The following is a 10,695-nucleotide window of genomic DNA, read 5'->3' as shown; positions in this document are numbered from 1 at the left end:
AACGACTGCAGTCCACCTGCTATGAGTTGACCCACAATGCCATTAGGAAAGGAATTCCAGGATATTGACCCAGCAACAGTGAAGGAATGATGATATGTTTCCAAGTCAGGATTGTGGGAGACTTGGCAGGGGAACTTGGAGGTGGTGGTGTTTCCATGTATCTGCTGCCCATGTCCTTCTAGATGGAAATGGGTATGGGTTTGAAAGGTGTTGTATGAGGATCTTTGGTGAATTTCTGCAGTGCATCTTGTAGATAGTATACACTGCTGCTACTGAGCAGTGAAAGTGGTGGATAAAGTAGATGTTTGTGGATGTGATGCCAATCAAGTGGGCTGCTTTGTCCTAGATGCTGCCAAGCATCTTGGGTATTGTTGGGTTGCATGTATTCATCCAGACAAATGGGGAGTATTTCATCATACTCCTGACTTGTGCCTTATAGATGATGGACAGGCTTTGGGGAGTCAGCAGGTAAGTTACCCATCACCGTATTCCTAGTCTCTGATCTATATTTGTGCCACTGCTCATAGTGGGAGATTCAGTGATGGTAACAACCATGGAACGTCAAGGGGGCAGAGATTAGATTGTCTCTTATTGGTGATGATCACAGCCTGGCATTTGTGTGGCACAAATGTCACTTGTCTAGTAACATTATGATTAGTTCTAGGTATTCAATGGCTGTTTTTAATTGCTTTATTCAGTTTGGTAATTGAATTGTAATCAAGAAAATGATCAAAAAGCAAGAAGTATTTGAAATGCAGGGTTACAGACCTAACACTGAAAATTGATTGGATATGTTGAATGACAGATGAGAAAGCTGTGAACTACAAAAACAGAAATGAAGGCATCGAGACTCTGTATGATGAGAAAAATAAGAAGCTGTGAATATATTATCAGGGAGTTGCAAAGAAAGTTGATAAGATGTTTACTGTCTGGAAAAGTTGATCATAATAGATCAAGATATATATTTTATACATAAAATTAAATATATAATCTGATGAACGGGGAAAATAATAAATAAAAGCCTCTATGTAGACCAAGAGATATTGATTCAGCTGCTCACAAACTCTAAATCAAAGAAGACAGAGAGAGATGTGCATTATTTTGTGAAACTATTTCATGTAGTAACTGGATATGAATATTTGTTTAAAATTTGCTGTTGATATCCATGAAGAGGGAATAAATTTGAATGATATTAAGTACGTATAAATATTATTCCTATGCTATTCTTTGATAAAACGCCTTTATTCTTAGGTGCCATACTGTGTTCGCCACCAACAATAAATTTTGGTTGCCAAAGTAACAAGTATCTCTAATGGTTAGACCTAATTAGTTTTTACAGTAACAATAGCATGTGAATTAACATAGGTGAGGGTTTCATCAAAATAAAATTTGCAAAATTTCACAAAATAACTGCCATTGCCATGTTTATATAATCAAGATTTCACAACTATTTATGTGGAAAGCATTTGGTCAGAGGTCTTTCAGTTTCTAAATAATGTGACTGCTTTAGTGCAGTTGCACAGGAAGCATTGGCTGACTTCAAACATAAAGACATAACATCCAAGATCTGATCCTTTTGTTGTCTGACAGCAATATACTTGAATCTTCCAATTCTAAACAATCAGCAATAGGAAGCAAAATCAAAATTAATATTGCAATAAGTATGGATTTTTTTGTCCTGTAAGACTTGTATATTTTGCATGCATGTTGTTTAGAGGTGGAAATAGTGTAATTCTAAAATGGATTATACATAAGACATAAGAAATTGGAATAGGAGTAGACCATTAGGCCCCTTGAGCCTGCTCTGCCATTCAATAGTATCATGGCTTATCCCCTGATTCCTCACATCCACTTTCCTGCCTTTTCCCCCATAGTCCTAGATTCCCCTACTGATTAAAAATCGATCTCTCTCAGTCTTAAATATGAACAATGACTCTGCCCCAACAGCTCTCTGTGGCAAGAAGTTCCAAAATCTCACAACCCTCTGAGGAAGAAATTCCTCCTCATCTCAGTCTTAAATTGGTACCCCTTAATTCTGAGACTTTGCTCTCTGGTCTTTGATGCCCCTTGAGGAAAAAGATCCTCTCACCATTTGCCCTTTCAAATCCCTTAAGAATCCTATATGTTTCAATGAGATCATCTCTCATTCTTCTAAACTCTAATGAGTAGAGTCCCAACCTGTTTAAGCTTTGCTCACAAAACAATCCCTCCATACCAAAAATCATCCTAGTGAACCAGCTCTGAACTTCGTCCGATTAAATTATATCTTTCCTTAAATAATGGGACCAAAAGTGCTCACAGTACTACAAATGTGGTCTCACCAGCACTTTGTACAGTTGCAGTAAGACTTACTCTTATACTGCAATCTCCTTGAAATAAGGGCCAACATTCCATTAGTCTTCCTGATTACTTGCTACACATGTGTGCTAGCTTTATGTGTTTTGTGCACAAGTACCCCCAAGTCCCTTTGAGTTACAGTTTCTGCAGATTTTCTCTATTTAAATAATAGTGTTCTTTTGTTCTCCCAAAATGAACAAATTCAAATTTTCCATTATTATACTACATTTGCCAACCCTTTGCCTACTTACTTAACCTATCAATATCTCTCTGTAAACTGTTTGTATCCTGGCCTGCCTTTCCATTTATTTTGTGTCATCTGAAAATTTGGCTATAGTACATTCACTTCCTTCCTCCAAGTCATTCATACATACACATTGTTTAGATTAGATTAGATTACTTACAGTGTGGAAACAGGCCCTTCGGCCCAACAAGTCCACACCGACGTTTTGAAGCGCAACCCACCTATACCCCTACATTTACCCCTTTACCTAACACTATGGGCAATTTAGCATGGCCAATTCACCTGACCTGCACATCTTTGGACTGTGGGAGGAAACCGGAGCACCCGGAGGAAACCCACGCAGACACGGGGAGAATGTGCAAACTCCACATAGTCAGTCGCCTGAGTCGGGAATTGAACCCGGGTCTCTGGCCCTGTGAGGCAGCAGTGCTAACCACTGTGCCACCGTGCCACCCACTAAACAGTTATGATACCAGCACTGATCCCTGTGCAACCACACTTGAAAAATAATTCCTTATCCCCTTTTGCTGTTTCCTGCCCGTTAGACAATTCTCTATCAACATCAATCTGCCACCTCCAAATCTTATCTTAGGACTTAACCTGTTGGGCACCTCCTGAAAGACTAAATATAACACATATACTGGTTCCCCTCTATCCACTCTGGCTGAGACTTCCTCGAAAAACTCTAATAAATTAGTCATACTCAATGTCCCTTTCATGAAGCCATGCTGACTCTGCTTAATTAGATTATGATTTTTGGTATGTTCTCCAACTTCTTCCTTGATAATTGATTCCAATACTTTTCCATTAATATATCTTAAGCTAATCAGCCTATACTTTCCTACTTTTTTCCTCCCTTTCTTTTTGAATAAGTGTGTCACATTGGAGTTTCCAAATCTTCTGATACTCCTTCAGAATCCAATGGTTTTTGGAAAATTACCACCAATGTGCTCACTATTTCTGTACCTGCCTCTTTTAGGATTCTGAAATGCAAGCCCATCATGGCCGGGGACTTATCTACCTTTCGCTTCATTAGTTTATCTATTACTACTTCATTCGTAATGGTGTTGGTACTTCATTACTCCTCTGTACCCTTTAGCATAAATAAAATGTTCTAAGTATCTTCAACTGTAAGGACCAAAACATGAAAAATTGAAATGGCTGTTCTGAGACTGTTAGGGTTACTATGAATTTCTTGCTCAAGGGAGTGCAGATCACAAAATTGGCTTATTAGAATTATAATAACTCTCTTTTTTAGTCCTGGAGATAGTAAGGACTGCTGATGCTGGTAGTCAGAGTCAATAAAATGTGGAGTTGGAAAAGCACAGTGGCGGCAGTGTGGCACAGTGGTTAGCACTGCTGCCTCACAGTGCCAGAGACCCGGGTTCAATTCCCGCCTCAGGCGACTGACTGTGTGGAGTTTGCACATTCTCCCCGTGTCTGCGTGGGTTTCCTCTGGGTGCTCCGGTTTCCTCCCACAGTCCAAAAGATGTGCAGGTCAGGTGAATTGGCCATGCTAAATTGCCCGTAGTGTTAGGTAAGGGGTAAATGTAGGGGTATGGGTGGGTTGCGCTTCGGCGGGGCGGTTTGGACTTGTTGGGCCGAAGGGCCTGTTTCCACACTGTAAGTAATCTAATCTAATCACAGCAGGTCAGACAGCCTCAGAGGAGCAGGAAAGTTGATGTTTTGGGTCAGGACTCTTCATCAGGACTGGGGAGAGGGAAAGGAGCTGTGAAATAGAGGGAGGGAGTGGGGGGGTACAGGTAGGTGGGATGATGATAGGTGGATGCAGGTAAGAGATTATTGTGATTGGTTAGGGGAAGAGTGGAGCGGATAGGTGAGAAGGAAGATGGACAGGTTAGATCAGGTCAAGGAGGTGGGTAAGAGAGGGCTAGACATGGGATGAGATTTGGGGAGGGGAGGTTTTGAAGCTGGTGAACTCTATGTTGAGGCCATTGGGCTGTAAGCTCCTGAGGTATTGTTCCTTCAGTTTGCCTGTCGCCTCATTTTGACAGTGGAGGAGGCCCAGGATGAATATGTCACCAGGGGAGTGGGAGTGCGAATGAGAGTTGAAATTTAAATGATCCTGTACAATAAAGCTTCTCAAGAAGAACCTGACTCAGAACAGTGTACCCTTATGTGACAGTGGATTTTTAATTTTTCTTTTGTTCTATCTGTAGATTAGCTTGGGTAGTTAAAACTACTGTCATAAGAATTCATTGGTAATAATGTTTAGAATCTAGAAATCACTGACATTTCCTGGTACGTATTCTGCAATGCTTCATTATGTGACTTTGATTTGCAGCAATGGAAAAGCTAATAGGTATTTTCCAATCATCATTGTGTTAAAAGAAAAGCTAGTAAAAATATCAAAAAGTTGCAGGGATAGACCATGACTCTTACGAACCAGTATGTGGTGACTAAAATATTGTAGCTATTATAATTCTGCAGCTTAATCATTATCAAAGAGGTTATTTCTACATCAAAGGGCCCCAGTGCTTAAATGTTGAGCCTAGTGGCCAATTTTCAGTTCTATTTGTTATGCCTTTAAAATCCAGAGATTGATACAGCTTCAAAAACAGCACACACTTATTTATGACAGAGAATAGGTAGTTCTGGTTTGGCTGAAAGTGATTTAAAAATCTCTTTTAAACAGATGATATGCTTACTAATGAATCCATAACCGAAACATCTGTATTTTCTCTTTTTAGATATTTACAGGTGAAGTCCCTTTTCTTGCATTCATGCTGGAGCTATAGCCTTGGTGCAAAGTAATCCCTTTATTCAATGCTACTACAGTCATATTATAAATTAATCCACAGTCAAACTCAGGAACACTTCAGTAAAAGGAACAGAATCACTGAAATCCAAAGTCTTTTAAATTCAGATCAGTCCTTTAGTGTTGTTGCAAAATTAAATCTACTTCACACCAATGGTAAACATAATACAAAAACCCCTGACGTGTCTTCCATACATGTTCCTATTCATAAAAGGTTAATTATAAGTATATCTGGTCAGTATTTTAGACTGTTTGAGAGAAAGTGAGGGCTGCAGATGCTGGAGATCAGAGCTGAAAATGTGTTGCTGGAAAAGCGCAGCAGGTCAGGCAGCATCCAAGGAACAGGAGAATCGACATTTCGGGCATAAGCCCTTCTTCAGGAATGAGGAAAGTCCTTCCCCCAAGTCCCTCCTCCCTACCTTTTATCTTACCCTCCCCCAAGTCCCGTCCCTCCTCCCTACCTTTTATCTTACCCTCCCCCAAGTCCCTCCTCCCTACTTTTTATCTTACCCTCCCCCAAGTCCCTCCTCCCTACCTTTTATCTTAGCCTGCTGGACACACTTTCCTCATTCCTGAAGAAGGGCTTATGCCCGAAACGTCGATTCTCCTGTTCCTTGGATGCTGCCTGACCTGCTGCGCTTTTCCAGCAACACATTTTCAGCAGTATTTTAGACTGTGTAAAGTGATAAGCCATGAACATTTTTTTGTTTGCAAATTGACAGGAGATGGAATGAATACCCTAATTATACTTCAGGAACCACTTTAACATATTTGGAAGTTATTGTTAGGTCTGAGATTTCTATTCAACCAAAGGATAGTTGGTTAGCTCGGTTCGTTGGATGGGTACTTTGCAATGCAGAGTGTCACCACTAACACAGATTCAATTCCTGTGCCAGCTGACCTCACCATGAATGTCCAGACTTCTCAACTTCACCCCTCACCTTGTTGGATAAGGCTGAAGGTAACACGTGTCTCTGCTGTACCTTCATCATTGTAGGTATTGTTGTTTCTCAGAAATGGTGACCCTCAGTTAAACTCACCACCAGTCATTCCTCTTTAATGAGAGAGCAGCCCTATCACCTTCTGGGTCAATGGTAACTTTCCCTTCACCTTTATTCAGTCAAAGTAAAAAATGAACACAAATTTACATTCATAACACTCTAAACTATCACCATGTTGTCCCTAAGATATTGAGAAAAATTCAAACTGTATCAAGATCACCCAGATATTATAATGAATAAACAGCTTTTACTCAACAAAAGTTGCTAGTAACATGATATGTTTTTAATAAGCATAATTTTATTTATCACTATTATACAGATTCATCAATAAATATATACTTTATTTGTCACAGAATTATATGGCATTCCAATAAGGAAATAGGAGGTCTGCTTCCTTAGTGTATAAAGAAATATAGGAAATAGAGCAAGGGGGAGGGCATTTGGCTTATCTGTTTTTTATTAATTCATGGGAGGTGGACCTCATTGGCTGGGCCACTATTCATTGACCCTCACTAATGACCCTTGAGAAAGTGTGTTGAGCTGCATTCTTGAACTGCTGCAGTCCATTTGATGTAAGTACACCCTTAATGCCATTTAGGAGGGAGTCCCAGTATTTTGACCCTGCAAAACTAAAACAATGATGATATCTTTCCAAGTCCAGATGGCAAATGACTTGATGGGGAACTTGCAGGTTGTGGTTTTCTTATGCAGTGGTCCTTCTGGATGGCAGTGGTCATGGAAGGCAACGTCTAAGGAAACATGGTGTATTTCTGCAATGCATCTATAGATGGTACACAACATTTCTACTGAGAGTGGATGGTGGAAGGAGTGAATGTTTTTGGGTGCAGTGCCTTTCAAGCTAGCTGCTTTGCCCTGATAGTGTTAAGCTTCTTAAGGTTAGTTGGAATTGCAGTCAACAGGCAACCAGAAATAGTTAATCATCATCATGATTTGCTCCTTTAAAATAGTGAATACATTTTCATAGAATCCCTACAATGTGGAAGCAGGCCATTTGGCCCATCAAGTCCACACCGACCGTCCAAAGAACATCCCACCTAGATTCCTACTCTCTAACCAGATATTTGTATGGCAAGTCCAGTCCTTTCCTGGTTAGTAGTAATCTCCAGGAATTTGATAGTTGGGGTTTCAGCAATGGTGAGGCCATTGATTGTCAAGGTGCAATGTTTAGATTTTCTCTTGTTGGAGATAGCTATTGCCTGGCACTTTTGTGGCATGAATATTACATGTCCTTGTCAGCTCAAACGTGGATACTTTTCAGCTGTTGCTATATTTTGACATGGCCTGCTTCAGTATCTGATGACTTTTGAATGGTGCTGAATATTGTTGAACTGTCATTGAACATTTCTGACAGATGGTTGGTCAATTGACACTATCCTGAGGAACTTCTGCAGAGATGTACTGGAACTGAAATGACTGACCTCCAACTACCAAAACCATCTTTTGTGTCAGGTTTGACTCCAACCAGCAGAGAAACGTTCCCTGACTCCCATTGATTCATTTGTTAAAAGCTCCTTGACGCCAAATTATCAAACTTGATGCCTAATGTAAGTATATGGGATTTATGTCAGGGATATATCGGAATGATCAATAGTGTAATATGGCTGACGATGATAGATGCATCCCCATATCTTCTTCCCATGAGGAATATGTAAACATTCCCCTGCAATCCATATTATAATATGGATATTAAGAAACCCGCAACCATGGACATCTTGAGAATCTGCTATGTTCAAGCGACATTTCAGTGAAGAAATTTTCCCACTGGAGTATGGTTAATTTATTGTGTGTGGTCAATATTTCAGGATGCAGAATATGATCTATTTAGTAATTGAGTACATTGAGTATATTCTATGAGGTATAAATGCAATCTAGATTCCAGTGGAGATATACTTAAATATGTATCAATGGAGTATATGTGATTTCTTTTCTAGAGGTATATGTGATTTACTTTCTATGAGGATAACTGTGACCCCTACTATTGTGATGTAGAGTTGAAACAGCTGGACGTTTTCTGCAAATAAAAACATCTTAATTGCAAATTCTCATTGCAGTCATTGTTGCAATATGATAAGAGCTGACTTGATTGAAATTCATCAATCATTTTTGTAAACTTGTTACTGCAGTTTACTCTCATTACTAATGAAAACAATAACAACCTAATAAAATGCCCCAAGGCGTTTCAGTGGAAACTTTTAAAACAGAATATGAAATTAAGTCACATCAAGTTGTATGGTAAAGTATTTGAACAAAGAATGAGGTTTTAAGGGGTATCTTAAAGGAAGGAAGTGATGTGGAGAGGTAGAAGGATGATATCCCAGAGTTGGAATCCAGGACCAACAGGAGTGATTAAAATCAGGGATGCACAAGAAACCAGAATTAAACGCACGCAGATATCTTGAAGGTTTGTGGAGATTATAGATATAGGGAGGGTTGAGGCTATGGAGAGATTTGAAAACATGGAAGAGAGTTTTAACATCAAGACTGGATGTCAATTTTATTTTTTATTATTGGTCGCATCCTTTCATCCACAAAAGATAATGGCCATTGAGCAAATAAATTCATTCTAGATAGGACCTCTTCATGTGCACACAGCTGAAGAGTTTAATCCTTGTGAGACAGGTTTTGCCTCAAGTGGGTGCTGGTCATCCTGGTGGTGCATGCCACTCCATGATATTGTCCTCTGATATAAGCGGGTCCATTCCGCGTACAATCATTGATATCTGGGGTCTTCATGTCACATTTGAAAGCATTCTTGAAGCGGAGCTTTGCGTACCGCTGGTCATTTGGCTCCACCTGCCTCACCACACAGAAACCCCTTGGGTCTGTGACCATCTTATATCCTGACCGAGCTAACAAAGTCACCTCTGTTTGAAAAGTGCTGGCAGTCTGGGAGTTCTGCCTTTAAGAGGATTGTTGAACTTGATTTTGTCCTTGTAAGATACCCCACAAGGTGCCCCACACAGCAAACATGAATATTAGGCCAGCAAACAATGAAAACTATTAGGAAACTTAAATCATAATTAATAAAATAAAACATTAAAACCGCCCCAATCAAAAACACGCAACAATTACTTGCGACGTAGTTATTAAAACAAATATAAAATAAACAACATTGGCAATATGTTATAAATCCCCTGCGTTAAATCGCTTAATAATGCACCATATTATCACCAGAACCTAAGTATGTTTAGTTCTCACTGATCTAATGCCGTTACATTCTTTAACACTTGCTTTAAATTGTGCCTTGAACCTTATACTGTGCGCATGTGTATGCTGGGCGCTAATTCAGCAAAAACAGAGGCTTTCACTAAGCTATCAGCCGTTGCCCAGAGTTTCAAGAACTCCACTGTTGTGGGTCTAGTGTAGGGAGAATCTAGGCATAAATTTTCTTTAATGGAGTCCAGAAAACAGGTTACTTTTCTCGAACGAGATTCTGATTGCCAGGGTCTGCAGCAATCATGCTTGAAAAGGTAAGAAAAACCACTTTCATTCTCCATTCAAATTGGCTTAGGCAGCTATGCGTTCTGCCGAAATAGACAAAACCAGGAATCAAACGGTACTTGTTGCTCATTTGTGTCATTCGTCTATCAATTCCGGTCTTAAGATGACTAGCTTTATATGCCTTTCCCATTTTACTAAATGTCCTTGAATGTCATTTTTTATGTCGGCCACACGATTATTTCTGTTTTCAAGGGGAATTATGGTGAAATTCATTTCGCCTCCACAGTTTTGAAGTTTCTTAAAAGAGAATATAAAACACTAAGTTTCGTGCTAATTGAGTTGATGTTATTCTGGTTGCATTTTGCACTTCGTCACTTCAACGTTTTCTCATCGTTTCTGGTTACTTTTCATTTCAGCATTGTTTCTGTCTTCATAACCGTTGACCTCAGAATGTATCTTGGTTGTCATTGCAAATTTTATGAGAAAACTTTTAAAGTAAAAGGCATTTTTTAAATAAATGAGGAATCAGATGATACTTACTGAAATATCTAATTATATTTTAAATATGCTTGGCTCATCTTCTGCATTAGGTAAAAAGGGAAATATTTATCATTTATGATTTTCACCCATTGTGATGGAGCCACTTGCTTCCCTTGGGTTGCTGAGGCTATTTACAGCTAAAAAGAAATGAGATACTGTGATGAAAACATTGAGGTGGATAATGGTGCTCATTGTTGTTGTTTGTATTGCAAATTGTCAGCTGCTGTGCAGACTGCTATTATCCTGACTTCTCTAATTTCCAGTGTCTAATATCAACATCAGAAAATTAAACACTTGGGAGAATATTTATTGAAGCCCTATTTTAGAGTTAT

General features: G+C 39.3%; 1 protein-coding gene across 3 annotated transcripts in view; it reads left to right on the top strand.

The window, feature by feature from the left end:
* The first annotated feature begins 8,657 nt into the window (after positions 1 to 8,657).
* The window catches only part of LOC122562660 (protein FAM216A), a 31,461-nt gene continuing 29,423 nt past the window's right edge, over positions 8,658 to 10,695 (top strand). For all 3 annotated transcript variants that reach the window (XM_043715692.1, XM_043715691.1, XM_043715690.1), the window contains exon 1: positions 8,658 to 9,852. In XM_043715692.1, coding sequence (XP_043571627.1) covers positions 9,776 to 9,852 — 77 coding nt within the window. In that variant the 5' untranslated portion in view covers positions 8,658 to 9,775. The remainder of the gene's footprint in view (positions 9,853 to 10,695) is intronic.

The sequence above is a fragment of the Chiloscyllium plagiosum genome, chromosome 25 (assembly GCF_004010195.1).
Source record: "Chiloscyllium plagiosum isolate BGI_BamShark_2017 chromosome 25, ASM401019v2, whole genome shotgun sequence".
NCBI classification, from domain to species: Eukaryota; Metazoa; Chordata; class Chondrichthyes; order Orectolobiformes; family Hemiscylliidae; genus Chiloscyllium; species Chiloscyllium plagiosum.
The sequence above is the reverse complement of the archived record's forward strand: the minus strand, read 5'-3'. Positions and strand labels throughout refer to the sequence as shown.